This window comes from Lonchura striata, chromosome 1 (assembly GCF_046129695.1).
Source record: "Lonchura striata isolate bLonStr1 chromosome 1, bLonStr1.mat, whole genome shotgun sequence".
Lineage (NCBI taxonomy): Eukaryota > Metazoa > Chordata > Aves > Passeriformes > Estrildidae > Lonchura > Lonchura striata.
This window is the reverse complement of record NC_134603.1, coordinates 59483954-59506832: the sequence shown is the minus strand read 5'-3', so window position 1 is coordinate 59506832 and position 22879 is coordinate 59483954. Positions and strand designations below refer to the sequence as shown.

Here is a 22879-nt window from a genome sequence, read left to right as displayed (position 1 = left end):
TCTGTTCATCTACAAAGAGGTATTTTGACAACTGTGCATTGTCAACTAACAAAGGATTTTTCCACCCTCTCCTCCACAGTATCCATCGCCCTTCTTGTCTGATATGTGGGCATTCCTCAGCACCTGAATTGGTAACACTGTCAAACTGCACAGGCCTCAAAGAGGCAACTATCACAACATACACACACACAGCTGCATGATGGCAAGATGCAAATAGAACCACTTCACAATGGACTCATAATTGAAAAAAAAAACACCAGAAAATTAAATCACTAATGTTCTTAATGGTAAGATAGCAGGATGTTTTATCTTCATGAAGAAGCATCAATAACAGTTCTAATTTCAGTGTTTTTAATACACTGATGCAGGGCCCAGATGTTTTTCAAACTTAGAAGAATATTTCTTTTATCTATTAATTTTTTTTCATTTTAAATGTATTTGTTAATACCAAGATAAAAATCAAATTAAAAAAGAAAATAAATAAAAAAATATATAACTTTAAAAATCTAATCAAGAACTGTCTGTGAAACAGTACTACAAATACTTGACCACTTTCTAAAATGTATGTGGATATTCTTTTCTAGTCTATTTGATTAAAGACTAAACTATTAATTAGTCTTTACTATACCTAAACAATAAGCCTTCTTGATGTCTATGAAGTTCTATTCCTCACTCCACGAACTGAAGCAAACTGTGTCTGCAGTTTGTTTACACTGGAAAATCAGCGAGACAGTTACATGGAAGAATATTATTATCACAGTACTTATAATAATAGACTATTATAGGGACATAATATAAGGTCTTCTGAGAAAAATTAGGTATCTTAAAACCCCTGCTTAGGTGGAAATAAACAAAATCTTTAGATTTTATCTTGTTCATTACCACCTCAAGCATTGAAATGGTGGAAGCATACTATGACCTACTTCATAAAAATGATCTGAAATTAGTTGCTTCCTTCTTTCACCATAAAACCCAAATAAAAAACCCAAACCTCCAAATCCCAACAACTCCCACCCCATCTTCTACTTGAATGTAAACAACATTTCATCCTTAGATAACCCTGTAAAACTTTGCCAACTTTCTTTGAAGAAACGGTTTGTGATGCAATTCTGTTCCACTGATCTGTGTACCTCTTATATTTTTCCTGTAAAATAAATATACTTTTGAAAATAGTTCATGGAAATGCAACATTCTGAAGTGCAATCATCTCTTTACTGACCTAGTTAGTATTTCACTGATTGTTCCTGTGATGTTTTACAACTTTATTTATTCAATTCTTATATCCTTCAGAGATTAATTATCTTGGGGTAGCAAACAAGCATTATCTAATTAAAAAATAAGATCAGGAAACCTTCTTTGAAATGGTTCAGGCATTAGTATGCCACTCTTATACCCCATCACTCCTAAAACTAATTGTAACCACCTCTGAATGTGTGTCAATAAAAAGTTTTTTTCATTCCATTGTTTTAATAAGATGATAAGGTCTTTTCCTTTCATCTTGGAATCATGTCTATGCCTTATTTACTGTCAACAATCAACTTCCAGATACTTCCACTACATATTCATATGAAACTGGACAGTTTAGTCACTGTGCATGTCTTAAGGTTCTCCTCTCTGAAGCTGTAAAACAGGACAGTAACCCACATCAGAAGGGGAACTGAGTCACTAGACTAAAAAGCCTTAACATGGGGGGTGGAGTGAGTGGTGGAGGTGTACTCTTCCCAAAATCCTAAGCCAAACCCCAACATTTATCTTTGAATTTGCTGTTAAAGACTGCTCACAGCTGAAGCTGCTATTAACACCTTGATAAAGAAAAGATTCTGATAAAGGGTGGAATTTGTATTAGTACTTGATGGTCCAGTGGTAAATTAAACTGTCCTTTAAGACCTTTAAGATCAAAGCAAATTCTTAACCAGCCCTGACAAGCCTATCACTAAACTATGTCTATGGACTATGTCTATCACTACGGACTAAACTGTCCAGAGTGCCTGCCACATCTACACATTTTCTAAACAGCTTCACAGTTGGTGACTTGACAACTTCCCTTGACAGGCTATGCCAGTGCCTGACAAGACTTTCAGTGAAGAAATTTTCCCAGATATCCTATCTAAATCTCCTCTAACATAACTGAGGTAATTATCTCTTGTCCTATTGTTCATTACCCAGGAGAAAAGGCCAACCCCCACCTGGCCACAATCTGCTTTCAGGTAGTTGTACAGAGTATTAAGTGACCCCCCCACCCCAGCTCCTTTTCTCCAGGCTAAAACAACCCAAACTTCCCTCAACTGCTCCTCCTAAGAGTTGTGCTCTTCATCTTTCACCAGCTCTGTCACCCTTCTCTGGACACACTCCAGAGCCTCAGTGTCCTTCTTGAACTGAGGGCCCAAAACTGAACACGGGATTTGAGGTGCAGCCTTGCCAGCACAACGTAAAGAGGGACAGTCACTGCCCTGCTCCTACTGGCCACACCACTGCTGATACAGGCCAGGAAGCCATCGGCCTCCTTGGCCACCTGGGCACACCCTGGCTCTTGTTCAGCCACTGTCGATCAGCACTCCCAGCACTCCTGCTTTTCCACCAGCAGCGTTCCAGCCACTCTGTCCCCAGCCTGTGGCACTGCCTGGGGTTTTTCATGACCCAAAAGCAGGACCCGACACTTGGCCTTGTTAAACCTCCCAAAATGGCCCCAACCCATTGATCCAGCCTGTCCAGATCCCTCTGCAGAGCCTTCCTGCCCTCCTGCACACCAACATTCCATCCAACTTGGTCATCTGCAAAAAGACTCAGATTGCACTCAATCCTCTTGTCCAGATCATTGATAAAGATATTAAATAGAACTGGCCCCAGCACTGAGCCCTGGAGAACACGATTTGTGACCAGCCATCAGCTGGATGTGATTCCATTCACCACTATTCTTTGGTCCTGGACATACAGCCAATTTTTTCCCAGAAAACAGTAAACCTATCAGTTTCTCCAGAAGAATGCTGTGGGAGGCAGTGTCAAAGGCTTTGCTACAGACCAGGTAGACAACATCCACAACCTTTCTCTCCTCCACTGAGAAAGTCACTTTGTCACGGGAAATCATGTCACTCAAGCAGGACCTCCATTTCATAAACACATACTAACTAAGCCTGATCTCCTGGCTGTCCTGCATGTGCCACATGATGGCACTCGAGCTGCTCCATAACCTTTCCTAGCACTGAGATCAGGCTGAAAGGGCCATAGTTTCCCAGATCCTACTTCCAGCCCTTGTAGGTGTAGCATCACAGGTGCTAAGATCCAGTCAACTAGGACCTCCCTGGTTAGCCAGCACTGCTCACCATAAATGATTGAAAATGGCTTGGGAAGCTCTTCTAACAGGTCCCTTGGTACCCTTGGGTGGGCTCATCCAGTCCTATAGACAACTTGTGCATGTCTAAGTGGTGTAGCAGGTCACTGACCATTTCCCCTCCCTCCACGGAGATGGCTACGGTGCTGCATGCATCAGCACAGGGACATTTCAAATGCGCTCCAGTGAACTCAGCACACTGGGGTGGAGCTTGAAGGGCCTCACTGGCACACAAACCCTAAAACACTGGCATGCTGCCCTTAAGCTTATCTCCAACAAGTCTGGTTTTATCCCTTCCTCCCTACAAATGTAGGTTAGATGATATCTCTCAACATGCCCTGGTAACTCCTCAGCAGAGATCTTTTTGCCCCTTTGAGATAAGTGTAGCCCATCTGCAGCAGGCCTGCTGTTGTGTAGACCAATCCATGATCAAAAACCCCTAAATTCTGCTGGTGATGCCAGTCTCAGAGACAGTTACTGATCTGCCAGCTCTTCCTACACAACTCCCTGCAACTGGAAGGACAGAGGAAGAGATTACTTGTGTTTCTGATCCCTTTACAATTGTCCCAAGGGCCTGAAGTGTCTTGTGAATTAATGCCTTTGAACTTCTTACTGCAATTTTGATTGCTGCCTTCCTGAAAAATTACTTATGGATAATAATCTGAGGGACATACTAGGGTAAGATGTTATCTTGTCATATCTTTAACCTGGGCCCAGTTTTAAGAAAACAAACTGAAGAGACTGATTTTTGGAGTTTGTTATCATTACTCAAGGAAAACAAGTATCAAGACTCCTTTGGGTTTTTTCCTGGAAAATTTCTTCTAACTCAGAGGTTAAGAGTTTCACAACAACACATTTTATGATAGCTTCCTATAGTCTAGTTGACAGACATGATCATTCCAAGAGGATGAACTTCACAAAGAGAGTATATTTCATTAAAATATTATATCAAAGTGAAAGAAAAGCTATTGAAGAGCGCTCCTAAAAGCTAATATAAATATGAAGATAATATAAATAATATAAATACATTGCATTTGGCTCCAGAAATTTCTTACTATAAATTCTGGGCAGCTGGCAAAATTCTGGGCAACTTATATGTTTACTCTTTTCTTAAAGCTCTTCTTCAAATTACTTCCTTTAAATATCTCTCAGAGGTAAGATACTGGCCTGAACAACGCACTTGTCTGGTACAGCCCAATATTCCTAACATGAACATTCTATAATCCAATTAAGAACTTAGATACACCACTAATTTTTTCAAAAGACTTGTAAGTATTAGGTTGTTCATAATCTAGAGAAAACATCACTAGACAACAGCAATAATACAAAGCCATTTTAAAACAAATACTTCCTCTATCACTTGTACTCACATGAAAGAGTGTCTACAAATGAAACTATAAGATTGCAAAGCAGGTAACTTCCTAGATACCAAAAGATTATCTGGAGATGAGGATTAGCACTGATGATATTCATATGCAAATAAAGTGAGTGAAATCCTTTCCTGACACTACTACTTGCATGACAGGCATTAACATTTTTCATTCTGTAGTCAATATATGCATTAAAATCCTCTCCATGCTCCAGAAGAGAGTTCTCTATCTGTGCATACGTTATCACTTAGACTGCCTCTCTTTCAGATGTACACCTCTCACACTGTAAAGGGAAAGCAAAAACAAAGGGCTAATAGGTACCTTTTGTTAATATCACAGAAAGTCCAAAACAAAAGGAGTTAAGAGAACAATCAACTGTTATTACCAAATACCTTGAGATGTGTTGCCCTCTTAAAGGCCTTATTGCAGATGTGGCAAACGTGTATTCGCTCCTTGCCATGAACCTCTTTGCAGTGGTGCGTCAGCATGGTGATGGAATAAAAGGTTTGGCTACACTCAAAACACTGGTGCCCACGAGTTTCTTTTTCTGCTTGACTGCTTTTAGTCACATTAGGGGAAACTTCTGTCACCTGCAACAATTTACAAATATACAAATACACTATAAGGTAATTTCATAAACACATCCACATTGGTTTATTTTTTAAAATCTACCTCAACATGACAAATTTTTGGAGAGCATCTGCAAGTAACTTACAGACACAAAAGAAGTCAGTTATATGTAAATATGAACTTCTATTTCATTGCTCTAAAGAATGACACATGTATGTATTTTAAGAAAACAACATTAGTAGCTATGATCAAATTAACTTAACACATCATAAATAGAGTATGTGTGTATCCGTATTTTTCTACATTCAGTTTTATACTCCTAAAAAACTCCAATGATCCTCAATATGCCACCAAAAAAATTCAAAACCAAAAGCATTCCAGACAGAAACAAAGTTATCTCTGATTTTGTAGAGAAGAAGAATATTTTCTATTTGTTTAACTTCTTTACTGGGGATTCTATTTTCGTAAGGAAGTAAAGGTCTACATCCAGAAGTACTGAAACACAACGAAAAATTGATAGAATTGGATGGTGGTGTGCTGCATTATTGTTTTAATTAGTGAGAACTGCCTGGAAAAACTACTTTCTTCAGATAATTTAATACCAAATTCCTGTCTAATACAAATTCCACTTTATAGATACAGAGGAATCCTATTTTAGGGCTTACCCTACCAGGCTGGTTGACAACATTCACTCTGCCTTCAAGAAAACAATTCTGAACCACATTTTCTAATACCAAAACTGTATTACTTATGTAGGAGTTTCTATTGTGATTCAAAGGCGTAAGAAGTTGCAAAGACTTCATGTTGCACCATCTCTGAAACAACTTGGATACACAAAGAGAATGGAAACAACAGGTGCTATTTTTGCCCCACAGCTCCAAAATTTATCTATTTTTATTATCTAAATACCAACTTACTTGGAAATCTTTGGAGAAGTCTGCATTGAGCACACGATTATGTGATTTGTAGAAAGAAACACATTATTAATTACATTTCTTTCTTGTGTGCATGTATATATATATATGAAAGTGGTTTTTAATTCAAAACTTAAAACAGAATCTGCATGACTAGGAAGTCACAGATAACCTATGACCAAAACTCGTGTTTGGGAATGACATCAGCCTTCATGATTCAAGATAAAAATACATTGTTCCAGTATTCTGATTAAATAAAAGTCCTTTACCACAAAAGATACAAAAATACGGAGTATCTACCTGGTATGTTATTTCATCAGAGTTTGCAGGTGCTGAATGGGGTGTATGGCTCACCAGTATTACTTGCTGTGATCCTGATGCACTTTGGCTAGCAAGACTGGAATCTGTGAGTATAGCAGGGAACTGCTGACCCTGTCAGAGGAGGGAGCACATAAAAAGAGTACCTATATTTAAAAAGCTGTATTTAAATAGCTGACTGGAATAATGTAAGTTTTCACACCAAAACACTACTTTTCTTTTTCCTTTAGAAAGAAACATTTCAGAACCCTATCTGAACAAATGCAACAGCTTTCCTTCCTTTTCTCCTTTAAATTTATATGTAACCATTTAAGGGTAACAACAGCTGGAAGTTTGCAAGACTAGATTCAGTTCCGATTAATTTTTTCCAGCCTTGCATGAAATGCTAAATGTTTTAGCCTTCCATTGCCTTTCTTTATCTCCTGTATTCTGCTCTCCTGCATGGCCTTCCCATGGTATCTTCTTTTATTTAAATCTCTTGATTAAACATACTTCCAAATCCCATGAAATCATGATACAAAATCACTACTTAGGATATATGATTACTAATATCTTACTGCTTCTATTTTTACACTACTCTTAATGACTTTTCAATTTCCCAGGGAAACACAGCTCTTTTACATACTACCTGTCTATTCACCATAATTTCTTGCAATATAAACTGTGTTTGCACAGCTATTATTATTCTTCAGTATTTCAATTTTATTTACGCTTGTCTTAATAGGAGGCACAGGTTCTTATCCATAAAGAGCAACATTGCCAAATGTTATCACTGAAATTATTACAAAGCCTGAAATGAAACAATGTTCTGCTTTGTTACTCTGTGATATCAGAAATCACAAACACATCATAATAATTATTTAAGAAAGCTTTTCTTTCTTCCCCACAGCAAAACTGCAGAGGAAAGCATATAATTTTGCTTCACCAGTTTTAATCACAGCACATGCAAGATAAATAGTATTTAATTTGTATACACTTACATACTAATTGAAGTAAAAAAATAAATAAAAATCAATTTAAACCTTGTTAAGCCAGGAAAATAGAAGAAACAGCCCAAGTTTTTAGATGTAAAATATACATTGAAATCTCAACCAAACAACCGTTCCACTTTGTATTCTTTTAATATTATTTTTTATCTCCCCACTCTGTAGATTCTAGTTTTCTTGATGACAACACAATTTTTAAGTTATGCTATAAATGAAACTAATAGTAATGTTACTGGAGAGATTATAGTCCATACAGCACCATGTTTATAAAATTTCTTACAATGGCACCTGTTATTAAAGATAGTCAATTAAATCTGTCCTGCTACTTGATGTGAAAAGAACTGTCACAACTGCTGCTCAACTCCCCCATTCACAAGTAGGAAAAGAAATATTTACCAAATGAAATAATATATTTAGGAGTACTAAGCTGTATTACTGAATAATGACAATGAAGTACATAGCCTAACACCAAAAACTTATCTCAAACCATGTTTGAAATAATAGAATCCATCTGTTAATTTAAAAAAACAAACAACCTTGCAAAATTTATCAGCACTTCTGTTCCAACAGTTTGCTTTTCTAGATGCCAAACTCATATGGTTGGCAGAGAGAAGGAAAATTAACTAAAATATCAAATATTATGTATTTGCAGGACAAAATTATATTCTAAGCAAAAGAAATTATGTTCTGTAAGACAGCAAGATAAATTTATCTGTCAGTTCAGAAAAGCCTCTTACCTGCGAAGTGATATTAAGTGTAACTGCATCAAGACCACCTGACAACATTCCCTGAGTGTCAGCAAGAGTCAAAGTGACACTACCATCTCCTCCAACTCCTGATGAAGACATCACCAAATTCTGTGCAGAAACTGCAGCGTGAGATATGGGTGTTGCTGGAGGAAGGTTTGCTCCCCCTGTTGTATTAAGTTCTGGAACATATGCAAAATGGTAAAAAAAAAAAAAAAATGGTTACATACATAAACACTAAACTACAAATCAAATTTATTTTAAGTGAATTTAGTAATTTCTGCTTCCCTTTGCTAGGATTTTCTATTGTGGAATCAACAAAATCAGTTAAAACTGCTAATCAAGAACCTAAAGTTATCAGTCAGATAAAATTAGAAAAATTACATTTAAGTGTAGCTTCATGAACACAGTATTGCACTCACAGGTGGTCATGTGCATATACAAACATTTATAGGTAGAAATTCATAAACATACTTAAAATCACAAAATTTGAGTACTAGAACAAATTTGGTATTTTATCACTTCTGCAGTGAAGGCATCAGATTTTGTTGTCCTCCAGTTTATAGATATAATCTTTCAATACTCCTTTAACTGCCTCAAAGTACTAATTTAAGACATGTCTTATTTTCATTTTTTTCCTACAGTGTGGAATAAAGTTCATTTAAGCTGACATAACAATTTAAAGCTTGTGAGACAACACACAAAACACTCAAAGTTCCTGAATCATGACATGCAAGATTGTGTCATTTAATTCTAGTATTTACTTTTTAAACAAAATATTATTTGTTTAGAAAAAACATTGTATGCATACCTGGAGCATTTAGTGAAGGGCCCTGAGAAAGAAGCTGGTCATTGCTTATAGTTAGTGTAGCACCTGTGGTCTGACTGCTGATGGTTGGTGCTGTCAGCCTTAAACCAGTGTTCAGATCAGTGCTTCCAGAATTATGCTGAATAAGATCTTGGCCTGAATAGAAATAAGTCCTACTGTAACTGGAATTGTCTCAACATTATTCTGCTACTGTTCTTACAGTAGATCATAAAATAAGTAGAAAATAAAACCAAAACATAAAGTTAATTTCTACACATGCAGATTTTTATGCAGCAGTTTGACACATTTTTAATACAGATGTGATTATAAAAATCCAGATACTAACATGTACAGAGATACTTGAGATTAGTAGTAATATTTAGACAAATATGGATCTTTCTTCTTTAGATTCAAAGCACCAACTTGACCAATATGTAAAAATCCAGCTGTTAACCGAGGCTATGAATAAAACAGTGAACCGATCTAACGTGTTCTCAAAGCAAACATGTTTGGGTTTCAGATGTGGATTTGGGGAGTATCTTTTAAAGCTGATGAATATAAGAAAAATATGCCATGGGAAAACTGTGGCCTGTGAAAATCTTCATATGCTAGTGTATAGGTACTTTATGAAATAGACATCTGGCATAATTAAAGATTTTTAAAAACACAAACCAGATATTGTAAGAGTGATTTCTTGAGGACTTCCTGATGAGGTCGCAGTAGTAGATCCTGAAGCATGAGCTAGAACTTGACTCAAACTGGAATTATTTATGGTCAACATTATCTCATGTTGTCCATTTGTAGATGACACAATACCCTGTGAAGTCATGACTTGAGTAATGTCTTGTGCACCTAAATGAAAGTGGTAGAAAAAAAATTCCAAGAATATCCTTTGGTGGAATTTTTGACACAACTTTTTAAAGCACTAAGCTACCATAATCAATGCAGCCAAGGGGAGATGTTAGAACTTGCAGGAGAAAGTATAACATCTTTTTCACATCCAAATTTATTTCTCTTTAGTTGAGATTTTCTGAATGAAGATTTTGTATTTTGCTCAAAACTATGGCAGATCTTAAGTATTTTCATTATATAGAATCATAGAATGGCCTGGGTTAGAAAGGACTCTAAAGATTACATGGTTCCAACTACCCTGTCATGGGCAGGGATGACTTCCACTACACCAAGTTGCTCAAAACCCCATTCAACCTGGCCTTGAACATTTCCAGGGATGGGGCATCCACAGCTTCTATGGGCAACCTGCTCCAGTGCCTCACCACCTTCACAGTAAAGAACTTCTTCCTAATATCTAATCTAAACCTACTCTCTAATTCACCTTCTGAAAAAAAAAATGTATTAAGAAAGGGTAACACAAAGCTGTAAAATTTGCTGAAAATGCTCAAGCAAGAACTGTATGTTATTAAAATTAGATGTTTGGTGGGGGTGGGGGAGGCAGGGGGTGACTTTCTCACTGTGAATAATACTCTGAGTAAAATTAAGAAATTGAATGCACAATAAAACTACTGACAGTGCTTACCATTAGAGCTGGTAGTCAGCATGGACTCCTGCTCAGACAGGGACCCTATTGTCATGTTAGCAGATGATGTTACTGTGGGCTGCAAAGACAAGCCTGATATAGGCTGAATAACCACATTAGCTGGCACTGCATTTTCTGTTGCCTGGAGGGAAGAATTCTGTGGAGCCATGGTGGGATCTCCAGTCAGCTGCTGAGTAAGTAAACTACTCTGCTGTAATGTCTGCTGTAGGATACTTGGATCGATCTGAAAAACAAGTTTTCAGCAATCAATCTGAAGTTAACAAACTGGGTAAAATGAATATTCTTAACATGAGTCCAGAGTACATATTTAATGGATAGAGAGTATATACAGTACTGAAAGTTTATAATTAACAATTTAAAATTTAAATTTAGTTTTTATGTGTCTGCAAATAGCCAGTCTCTAAAGTGACTTTGTAATCAGTCTATTCAGATTCACTTTCCTTCTCTTCCTTCAGCAAAATGTTTGGGAAATCATGATCAGTTACATATCAGCATGCTTGGCCCTAAGTAAACACACTGCTGGTGTTCTGGATACTGCCCTATGAGTGTATGTAATGCTTATCACAGTCTCCAAGCCTTTGAAAGTGAAAAGGCATGGAGCAGAGAGAAGATTGATAGCAGAAATTATTTATCAGCTCCTAGGTGTCATTAAGGTCTCATTTCACAAGCCAACAACTGTTCTCTATACTTAAAGATAAGACATTTTCCTCTTCAAATATATTTAGCAGTTGAGAAAAACAAAATGAAAATGTCTCCATTTTATGCTAGAAACTCCTTGAAAAGAGGGACTATGAGCAACTCAGTGCAACTCTGCAGATGTCCCTTCCCTGACCCTGGGGCTGTACCTGGTAACCTCCAGAGGGCTCCTGCAACAAAAATAATTATGTGCAACTGATCAAACACAACCATGTTCAAGAAAATCATCATCTCACACATCTCAAGAACTTTTAAATGCAATAATCTCACCTCTTTCTCTCATTCTTTTTACAAGCTCAGTGGGAATTTAAATTGTGAATTCAACCATTAAAAGCTTGCCAAGTAACAATGTTTAGAAAAGAACACTCCATGCAATAATTTGGGTTTGTTTTGGGGGGTGGGTGGGTGCCTTTTGGAGGTTGGGTGGGAACCTAAAATACTTTTGAAGTGTAAAGACAAAATGCAATTAAAAGAAAAAAAAATACACATTTTAAAGCAGTCTGTCAAAATCCCTGAGAGGTAAAAAATAATGAAAAAAATGAAAAGTAAAGAAATCAAACCAGAAATATACCCCACTGTGCAGCTATTTTTTAAGTCTTCTAACATTGTACAAGTTATATAGTATGTTACTAGCTCACTCAACTCAATAACTCCTCCAGAATTATGTAGGCTCCTTAAACTTTCTTCAGCCCTCAAAGCAACTCTACAGAATCAGAAGCAAGGAACAGTGAACAACTTACCTGTAATGTTATGTTGTTAATACCAGTGGCATCTATTCCAGAAATCTGAACATTTTGACCAACCAGATTAGCAGCAAGTTGTAACTGTATTCCTTCAAGAGTGGCCAAGCTACCATCTGTCAAGGACACAGTTAAGTCACCTCCAGCTACCAAAGAAAATAGTTATATTGTAATGTTTTTATTTACCATTTACTGACTACCTCTTTCACTGTACTTATTTTTACAAATTAAGTCAATATAAAAGCTACTTACACACACATTTATTTATGACAAGGAAGATAATTTGAAGTGCAGAATTTGATTATAAAGTAATTTGACTGCCTGTTTTAAAGCTTCATAAATTCAATGTGATTTAAGGATTGCTATTTAGGCACTACCAAGTGGCTTACAAAACAAGAATCCCTCCAGAGTAGCACTAGAAACCTGGAGAAATTTGGTTTAAATTTTCTTGGAGAGTGTGCTACAACTAAACAAAGCAGCACACACACACAGGGTATTTACATTCTGTTCATTTACTCTGAACAATGCTCATTTACTCTGGACATACACATAGAAGTTCCTGTCACATTTTGCATAGCACAGACATGGTTCAGTATCAAACTGTCAAAGTTCATCCTCTGTACTTACATGGATGAAAATAAAGGTGCATTAGCAATTGAAATCCAAAAGTCTTTAGAACTTGAAAAGGTTCTAATTTCAAAAGTTGAATAGGCCATCTCTACAAAAGGTCTTGACAGCACATATGTAAAAAGTCATCTTGTGTTCTTCTCCAAACACCTTGAATGTGATCAACCAGTTTCCTTTGGTTGATGCTTCAAAAACACCTATCCTTCTTCTTCAGAATTCTTTAGTATAATAAATCTGGTTTACAATGTACCTAAAAAATACCTGCTCTGGCCAAAATCCACATTACTAGTTTCAAATTAAAAAGGTCTTTTTTTAGGACATTTGAACAAGCTAAACACTCCACCTTACTATGTTCAAAAATCCAAGCAAACAAATCAATCGATTTCTCATCACAAGTTTATCACTAACTGTGCCTGTCAAGTAACATCAGTATCTTCTGAACATCAACAATTTGTTCATTTTGGACAACAGTTTAGACCAAATCAGATAAGCTGCAATGGCTACAGTTAAGTATGAGACTGATATAATACTCTGAATTTGAGGGCATACCTGCAACATCATAGGCATGTACTGAAAAAAATGCCAAAACACATAAAATCAAAGTCTCAGAAATGACAGACAGTCCAAGACCCAGAATTTAAGTAGTACATTTAAGAGTACTAAGACATGTCTCCAGACACCTTAACACTACTCTGCTTTTAAAATCGTCCCTGTCCCAAGTTTACCTGAGCACTTACACAAACATTGGGTCAGTGAGCACTTACACAAAAAATACCTGAAAAAAAATTAGAAATAAGCAAGGATCATTCTCAAAAGGTCACTTTCTTGCAACATGAAGCATGTTGGGTATTCCATGCCAGTTGGTCTCAAAGAATAATGTGCTAATGCAGCTGTAGTCAATGTCAATTAGTGAGACTTCGTATCTTAGGCACTTAATCATCTAACATACAGACGTACACTATTTTTTGTTGTATTGTTAAAGAGTTTTCTTGCTTTGTTTTGAGGTTGGGAGTATTTTGGTTGATTTTATTTTGGTGTGGATGTTTTTTTTTATTTTGGAGAAATAACTACACATGTACCGCAGAGCATATGCACTTAAAAGACCCTCTCCATTATTCACATAAACAACCAGTGTAGACAAACAGAGTAACTGGCTTCTTTTCTTTTTAAATAAAACCAAGAAAGTATTACCACAAAGAATACAAGTACTCCAGCTATTTGTTATCTGCATTTTCTTCCTCTCTGCAGTGCAATACCACAACAGAACTGAAGAGACTTTTAGGTGAACTGCATATATTTTTCTTTCATTCTTAAATAAGTAAATTTCTATTCATCTCACCAGTGTGCATCAAACCATGAATTCAGTAAAACTCTTACCTGCTGTTTGACAAACAGCATTTAGCAAAACTTTCCAAACTCTAATAGAAAGCAAATTTCATAACTTGATCACCACACCACCACCACCACCACTACATCCATTTTTACCTGACACTGAAGCAGGCAGGATAGCCTGGCCCACAAGTCCTTGTTGAAGCAAATTTTGATCAAACTGACTCGTCAAAACAGAGTTATTCATGATGAAAACATTAGGGTCTGTTGAGGATGAATTAAGAAGACTGACTGGTTGTAATCCCTCAGTTGAAGTCCGGGCAGCAGGTTTCCTAACTTTCTTTGCATCTGGTTTATAATGACACTGTATGTGGGTTTTTCTGCGCCCTGAAGTACGAAACCGCAAATCACAGTGGGGGCATTTGAAGGGCTTTGCTCCTGTATGCAGACGCATATGGACTTTTAAACTGCCTTTTGTAGAAAAAGAATTACTGCACACGTGACAACAGAAGAGCTTCTGGCCTAGAAAAGTTTCAAAACCAGAAAGATAAGTGATTTAAAAAAGATTGAGAGGACTAAATCATCCATTTAACAAACCCCATAACAGATTCTAAACTAATTTGAACAGCATAAATTAGAAATAATTGGACTTTATAATTTGGCTGCTTTTCAGATGAATAAAGGTTCTCAATGAAGAGTGTATTAACTTTTTCCTTTTACTAAAACTCCATATGCTTTTAAAGCTTTCATGCAGAATCTTATTTGACTGGAGAATTAAAAGTTTCATCTTGTTCTCTTCAGCATTTGGCTCCTACTAAATTAGCCACTCATTTTCTTTTCAATTCCAGCAGCTTTATTATTCTGTTTCAATGATGCCTTAAGTAACCAGTATTAATGGATTACAATTAAATAATAATTAAAACTAAGTGAGATAACATTCTAAAACAAAATATCAACTAATATCAACAAACTAATCCAGAAGTACAGAAATCTGGTCCATACATATACAGACCTCTTTATCTCTCCTTTCAGAGTGCACAACATCTGAAAAATATCCTTGGTATCAAATAGAATTTTTAATGTACTACAGGTAACAGCAAACTACAGAGTTTATTCTTTGAACGATATGCACAGCTATACAACTCACAAAAAGCATAATGCAACTATCTGGCAGAAAACATGCCACTGCAGCTGAAAACCCACTATTACTCCTGATATTCCCAGGCTTTCCAGTACAATATTGATTCCTAGCTAAACGAGGGAGAGAAACCAATGCATTTGGTAAAGAAATCACAAGACCAACTGTGCCTATGAGTGCTGCTACGGAGTTCTAGCTTCCATTTACACAGAAGAGTCTCTCATCAATTTCCTGAACTACAATTCAACTATTTCAAAATACAAAACCCTGACATACTGTTGTCACTTTCTGTTAAACAAAACTACGTAAACCTCTGACAATGTTCTGTTTCAAAAAATGGAGAAGAAAGAGCCCAATAACATGAACCAGTGAAACAATGGGAATCTGGGCTGCAGCAAAGTCATCTACCATATTCACAGTGCCACAAAGGAAGCCATCCAGCAGTCTTCCCTAGTAAATAAAAAATCCCCACTCATTGGGAGAAAGTGGGGTGGAAAAATAAGAGAGAGAGAGAAGAAAACCAACAAAAAAAAGCAGGAAGGAACAAACAGAACATCTGAAGTCCTGTTATTTAAATATGCAATGAGATTATGAGCTGATTCCTGGGCCTTTTGTGTAAATACTAAGAATCTGAAAAGAAAAAAAGAAAGATGGTTCAACTGTTTTCAGTAGTTTAGTAGTTTTAAGTTAGCATCCACAAGGGAAACTTGGAGGGAAAATGATCACTGATTTGGATGAGAAGTCATCAAGGAATGGCAAACACTAAATTGGCATTGCTTCCAAATATAGCAAAAATTAAATGTATTTTATGCCACTGACATGCCACACTACTGGCTACACAACTAACATGTTAACAAGAACTGTTATCTGAAACAATATATCTGAAAGAGCTGTAAGCAGGAAACTGGAAAAGCAATGAAGGCAGAAATGCAATAGCGTATGACTTCAGTTATCCCACTCCATGCTACCTCAGGAAGCAGGAGGTAAGTGTGCAGACAAATAACCATATACCTCACTGAGAAACTTCCAATCTTTCAGTAAAGCTCCAAACTAATTCTCTGGATCAATGTTGATTACAGGTGATATCGGGTAAGTTCTTATGTAGGCAACTTTCTTTTACAGGTGAGGAACAGTGTAGCTTTTTAAACAGAACTATTTTTAAGGGAGTTACAGATATTAATACTGTAAAAACTTTTTTATTGTGCATTTAAATAAATTATGTATCTCTCAGTATAAAACAAATGAACTATCAGGTGTAGGTAATACCCACAGATTAAGACAGCATTCCAGGAAACAATCCAGGCTCAAATGCAAAAAACTGCACATTAGCTGAACTTCATCCACTACACACTGGCCCAAGTATAAAAGAATATGGGAAAAAACTCCCATAAGATAAAATTAATTACAACAGGGAAAAGGTGATGTGGCTTTTGCAGTGAAAATTACACCTCATGAATCTGCAAGCGCTCTTTGAAGATCAGATTTCCACTGTATCTGGATTTTTGGAATTTGACATTGGTTTTATACAAAAAGACCTTAATAAAAATGCTGTCACAGGCTGAAAGAGTCTTTTCATGAACTAAAGAAAAACAGTTCTAAGACTGAAAACAAATGGCTTATATGGACAATTTTCACAAGGCTGTAAGTTAGCAGAAGAGCTCTTAAACTACCCTGAGCAAGGACTCAAACCATCAAAATTGTACTATATGTAATGTGAAAGAGAGAATGAATAGCAGGTTGGGAAAGTCTATTTAAGGATATTAAAACAGTAATTTACAATGTTCCATTATATATTATCAAAAACTCTGTACAACCATAAAGAGCTTAAAAATTAGGAAGGGGAAACAATTTCTCTTTATTTCTCAAATAAAAATCTAGTGGGTTTAGGAACAAAATTATCAAGACAACAAACAGAAAATCAAACTTGAATCCAGGAACTTACTACTACTGACTGTACTGAAGGCCATTCCTTTTTACCCAGTTTTTCTGCATTCAGAAAACAACTGGATAAAACTAATGTAAAATATTCCATGAAAGCTAGCAAGCAAAGAGATGGAATCACTTATTCAGAGTCCCACAATTTATAAAGTGCTTGAACCTGGAGGTAACATGACACAATCCCTGCTTTGTTCCTTTAATTGTCCTTACTATCTGCTACTGTCTGTCCTGATCTACACTACAATTCCATGTAATGAGTACTATTTCTTACTAAACAACAGTAGAAAGTAAAAATACATTAAAATGAAGAAGGAGCTTCCATGAGCAAGATAAAAATGCATTACAGCATTAACAGCTTTCTGCCTTTTTTTTTATTATTTTTGAAAAGAGATCATAATGAAACTTAACAGAACTGTAGACAGTTTTAGAAATTAATTAGTTCAGGACTGGGTTTATTACAGAAATTCTGTGGTAAGAAGAAAACAAGAATATTTAGAAAGTTTTTTTTTTAATTAGAGCAAAATTGTAGTTGAAAAATACTACTATTAAAACGAGATCTTTCTCAGGAATACAAAAACTTACCCTAAAAATTTAAATACTGCAGACACTATGTTCACATTCAACTTGCAAGATTCAAACAGCTGAATGCTAAAAATTTTTGAACTCTTACTTTCCAGTTTACATAGCAGCACAAACATTAATGTTTATAGGGTTTTTTTCCCTCTAACTTAGTTATAAAAGATTCCCTCAACTCCACCTCCTTACTCAGGAAAATCATTTATCATTGAAATACTACAGAAGATCTGACATAAACATATTCAGGACACTTACATACACAGTTCTTGCATGAGTTAAGACCATGCTTTAGAATTCTAGAGAAGGCTGTAATAACATGGTTAGTTCAGACTATTCAGATGTGATTCATTTGATAGTGTCACAAGTACCAAATTTCCCCTAGCACAGCCATCCGCAGTTCCAAATACTAGATCCCAATGAAACATAGCATTCCTTGCAAAATCTGTACTTAAACAGCTAGTCAAGAAAGCAAACAGCTTCTAAACAAAGACATGCAAAACTTTACTGACCTGTGTGTGTTTTAACATGGCAATCCAGAGTGGATTTTACAGTGAAACTCTTTCCACATTCATCGCACTTGTACGGCTTCTCTCCAGTATGGATGCGAACATGCCTAATAATTCCAGGGTACAAGTGAAATTATACTTTTATGTCAGTTTGTACAAATATCTATTTTTATTGTGCAAATATTTATTTTCTATCTTATTAATCTTAGAACTAATTAAATAATTACACTAGCATTACACTAGGCAGAACAAGAAGATTTAAGTATTTGCATCTTTTCAACAGATTTTTACATGCTTTTATATGCAAGTATTAGAGCAAGAAAAAACTATTCTAAAACTTCATAATATTAACTTTAATACCGCAGAAAAATAAATATGAAAAAGCTGGATTAGTCATATTTAGAATATGTAACATTTTGACATATTTTTAAACCACTGCGAAAAAGAAAAAATTATGTGAATATTAGCCAAAATTCAACTTGGACATAAAGAGTTATATGAAACTGTTATTGCTAAAGTTTCTGGTGAACTATTCAGCAAATTAAAAACAGATGAACATTTTCCATTCCTCACCTGACTAAATCACTGGGTTTTTTAAAGCTTTTGGGACAATAACTGCAACAGTTGGCATATTTGGGCTCTGCTTCCAGTTCTGCTTGCTTATCTTTGATCTCACTAATTCTGTCTTTCTCTGCAGCTGACTGGACAAGAACTTTTTCTGAAACTGTGGCACTTTCTTGAGGCCTAATCTTTGCCAGTTCTGCTGTTTCTTCTTCTGTAAAAGTTATGACACCAGGACGAGATTTTCTGGAAGTTCTTTCAGAGCTCTCATCATCATCTTCAACACATGCAACTATTAAGTAAAAAAACAAAACAAAACAAAACAAAAAAAAAACACAAACAAAACACATTTCTGTTTAGTTTAATCTGTCAGCTGAAATTACAAAAATAGAAGAATTTATTAATAAACACACAGCCACTACATTTTGTGCTTGGACTTGCACTACTATGGACTTTAATCTCTTTCAGAGGTCTAACTACTCATTTCTGTACTTAATTTTTTAAAAAGCTGGATTTATGATTCTTATCTTTATAATAACTAACACAGGTTAAGTAAAACAGGACAAAAGATCTACTTTACTGACATACTAAAATAACTATGTCACATACAATACCTTTAATGGTCTGGATAGATCCTGGAAAACTAGTTTATTTAAACAATTCAGATAACAGAGTGATTTCAGCAGCTCTAAACAGCAGACATTATCCATGCTGGAAGCTTATTTTGTACCATTACTGTTATAGCATTCATGTAATCCACCAAAACATCTGTATTTCTTATGTAGTAAGGACTGTAAAAGTAAAAATGAAATCATTTACCTCCCCCTCCTGTATCTGTAGCTGCTGCTACAGCTGAGGAGACTGCCTGATGTTTTTTCATATGTTTTTTGCAGTGAACAGTTGTTCGAAAGCTTTCATCACAGAATGGGCACTTGTAAGGCTTCATGCTCATGTGAGTTGCCATGTGCCTGGTAAGGCTGCCATTAGTTGTGAAGGAGGTATTGCAAATGCTACAGCTGAATGCTTTAACTCCTTAAAGTAACAGAAACAAATAAGTAGCATGCTATTTGTTTAAGTTTACTCACACAGGACATTTACAAAACCCAAACACAGGTTAAGCTAATATAGAGCTGCTATACTCTGTTTACCTGTATGTGTCTTCTCATGTGACTTAAGAACTCCTGAGGAAACAAAACCACGGCCACAGAGCTGGCATTTATAAGGTTTCTCACCAGTATGTGATCGTACATGTTGTTTCAAATGGCTGGATTTCTTAAAACCCTTGTTGCAATATTCACATCTATTAGAAGAAAATAGCTTTCATTAGTTTTGTGTAATTATTAGGCATAATAATTACATGTAATAATTAACCATTCAGGAAATTCTGTGACAAAAGCTAGAAGTGTAACATACCTATATGAACGCCTACTTTGATCTTCATTATCCTCAAGAAAATGAGGCCTTTGGGTGTGCAATTCAAGTTCTTCCTGTGGTGACTGGTCTTGCATCAAGCGTGTGGTCTAAAAGTCAAAGCCTTAAGTGAATTTCAGTAACACAATATTTAAATATAGTCTCACAAACAGGCAAGAAAAAAATTACAGCATTTACAGTCAGCACAGTTAATTAAATTTATGCTTTCATACATTTTGACAGGAAATTAAGAGTGCAAAACCTCACTCTTCCATAGTGAGAAGGAACGCATAAAAATGTTCAGCTACTGAACTGGAATAAACACACAACATAGTGCACTTACACTTCCCTGAATCTCCACAAAAATGTATCTAAATTGTTTTGATTTTTTAGTGTTTGAGGAGTTAAAACTAGATCAGTCATTTTAAACACTGAGTAAGCAGAAGAACATAGTGCTGCTGACAAACTTCACTACTTTCTGAACATTCCTGTAAGTAAAAGCCACAACAGGATAATCCTTGAGAGCAAGAAATTTCAAAATTGAGGACAAGGAAACCAAGGCCTGTAGGCTGAAATAACTCAAACTCTTCCAGATCCTAAAACCCACAAGTTCTCTGACAACATTTGCACTTTGTAAACAAGCTTCAAGGGACAACAGCTCATTGAGATTGTCATGGTAAATACATTACAACAGATTGTCTTCATGGTAGGTACTTCTAATATCATAAAAAGTTAGATTTAAACTTTATTTTTTAGCAATTGAGCCCTTCTACAAATTTAACTGAGAAACATGTAAAAACATCATACACTGCAATATGCAAGTTCCATGAATAATCACTAAAGATTTGTAATGCTTTTTTTTATTGCTTGACCATATATGCCTATACACATATAGATTTAATAATTAGGAGAGAATATAATGAAATAATGTTAATTATTTCATAGCATTATATCCTCTCCTTAGTTTTAAATTCACAATCCAACATTATAGTATTTTTCAAGTCTAGAGCACCAAAAGATCCACTTCCTTTTCGGAAAGTGTAGTCAAAGCACTTATCCTCTCCTTACCTTTCTATTTTCCAGTTGTTAAACATAAGCAATCTAGATAAGAAAACCTGAAACTTTTCTGACTTCTTGTTTTACCTAATCACCAATGAAGCTATGCAAGGAAGTCACGACTGAACACAGAAAAATTAATCCTGACTTCAGGTAGTACTTACTACATTAATAGTGTCTGTACTTGGAACCTGAAGAAGGGCTGGTGGAGGATAACTCGTTGAAAGAGCCTGAGATTCAAGTGTGCTTGAATCCTGCAGCTGTTGTACAGCTGGAAATTGAGTCTGTTGATTGTAGCTGTCATTCACAGTAAAACCTGCCAGAAATTAAACCAGTCATAAACCTGTAAAATACACTGATTTGGACTTTGAATAACACCACACTTTTCTGAAGACTACCTTCAAAAGAGAATAAATAGCATTACCATAATAATTGCACTCTTCACTGTTGAGCATCAAAACACACATGAGTTTCTGGCATCTACATAATAGGCATAACAGGGTTACTTACCATTAGCTGGAATTCTATTGGAAAATCTCCTCCACAGAAAAACACTGTTTGAAGTTCCTTCAGGGTGCCACAATTACCTTAGAGCCATTGAAATTTTGAATTTCTTGTATGTAAGCATGCATGTGTCAAACAGGTTGACCCATCTCCCTTTATCTTGGTGGGTACCAAGCTCCCTTAACTACACTGGAAGCCAATCACAAGGATGCAAAGCTCAGTGGGGAGGATGGCGGGTGAGTGGAGGAGGTGACCCAATAGGAGAACTCCAGTTTCTGATAAAGTAACCCCATTTTCTCCTACTTTGGATCTCCTCCACATATCCCCACTCTTTAGATAATAGTAAAGTAGAGCCTCTCAAAGGCAAACTGCAAAGTAAAAAATAAACACACTTTTATTCACATTTCTGGTATAAAACCCTGAAATTTTTATTTGGTTTTGTTCTTCTGAAATAGCCGATCTTAAACACCTTTTCTATATGAATGAATGAAATGATAGCACCAATGATTGAGAGCCAGGGAACTACAGCTCAGATTGTAGTGTTTTTTGATGCTATTAGAGTTGTCCTTTTATCAACCCTTTTAAATCTTAATACTTCCAATATAAAAAAAACCCCACAATGTCACGTAGAAAAAAATTAAACCACAAGTATCAATGATTAACATATGGGCAAAAATTTCAGTACTTCTGTGCAGTTTGCCTTTAGTGGACAAAAAGGGTGAAGATTATGAACACAGGGTAGAAACAAACCCACATCAGATGATCACAGCATCAAAGGCCAAAAAGCAACGCTTAAAGAATGTTTTTGAGCAACAGTAAAACAAAAACCTGGATCTGTTGAGTTTAAGCAGAAATGTTCCCAAAAGACACTTTCCACAGCAGAATATTATACCAGTAGAGAGAAAAACTCCTATTTGTAAGCTACTGCTTCCACCACAGAACAAAAACTCACAAATGTAAATAAACCTTGAAAGCATTATTAATCAGGTCATAACTAGTCACCAAACCTAATGCTGACACTTGCATATTGTTTTCTCTCCTAGATGTATCACAAGAGTACAAGAAAAAAAGATCCTAAAAGCTGGACCTTGTACCTCAATTGGCCTTTGTGAAATGACAAAAAAGTAGCCTGAAGGAAGCAATGAAAACTTCTGCACTGACAAGAGGGTTGCTAATTTCTACTTCTCAAACTAATTTTTGAAG

The 22879-nt window shown here is 35.9% G+C and overlaps 1 protein-coding gene across 6 annotated transcripts in view; it reads right to left on the bottom strand.

Annotated features, from left to right (window-relative positions):
* ZNF236 (zinc finger protein 236) overlaps nucleotides 1–22879 on the bottom strand; it is a 73879-nt gene that overhangs the window by 6650 nt on the left and 44350 nt on the right. For 3 of the 6 annotated variants that reach the window (XM_077784610.1, XM_021530845.2, XM_077784625.1), the window contains exons 17-30: nucleotides 21337–21488; nucleotides 20120–20226; nucleotides 19855–20006; nucleotides 19526–19738; nucleotides 18719–18998; nucleotides 18149–18252; nucleotides 14144–14509; nucleotides 12032–12177; nucleotides 10575–10818; nucleotides 9713–9892; nucleotides 9044–9196; nucleotides 8224–8414; nucleotides 6483–6614; nucleotides 5091–5288 (exon numbers count right to left, since the gene is read on the bottom strand). In XM_077784610.1, coding sequence (XP_077640736.1) covers nucleotides 5091–5288; nucleotides 6483–6614; nucleotides 8224–8414; nucleotides 9044–9196; nucleotides 9713–9892; nucleotides 10575–10818; nucleotides 12032–12177; nucleotides 14144–14509; nucleotides 18149–18252; nucleotides 18719–18998; nucleotides 19526–19738; nucleotides 19855–20006; nucleotides 20120–20226; nucleotides 21337–21488 — 2618 coding nt within the window. Of the gene's footprint in view, nucleotides 1–5083; nucleotides 5289–6482; nucleotides 6615–8223; nucleotides 8415–9043; nucleotides 9197–9712; nucleotides 9893–10574; nucleotides 10819–12031; nucleotides 12178–14143; nucleotides 14510–18148; nucleotides 18253–18718; nucleotides 18999–19525; nucleotides 19739–19854; nucleotides 20007–20119; nucleotides 20227–21336; nucleotides 21489–22879 lie in introns of all 6 variants that reach the window. The other 3 variants (XR_013340260.1, XM_077784620.1, XM_077784623.1) reach the window with 3 other exon arrangements.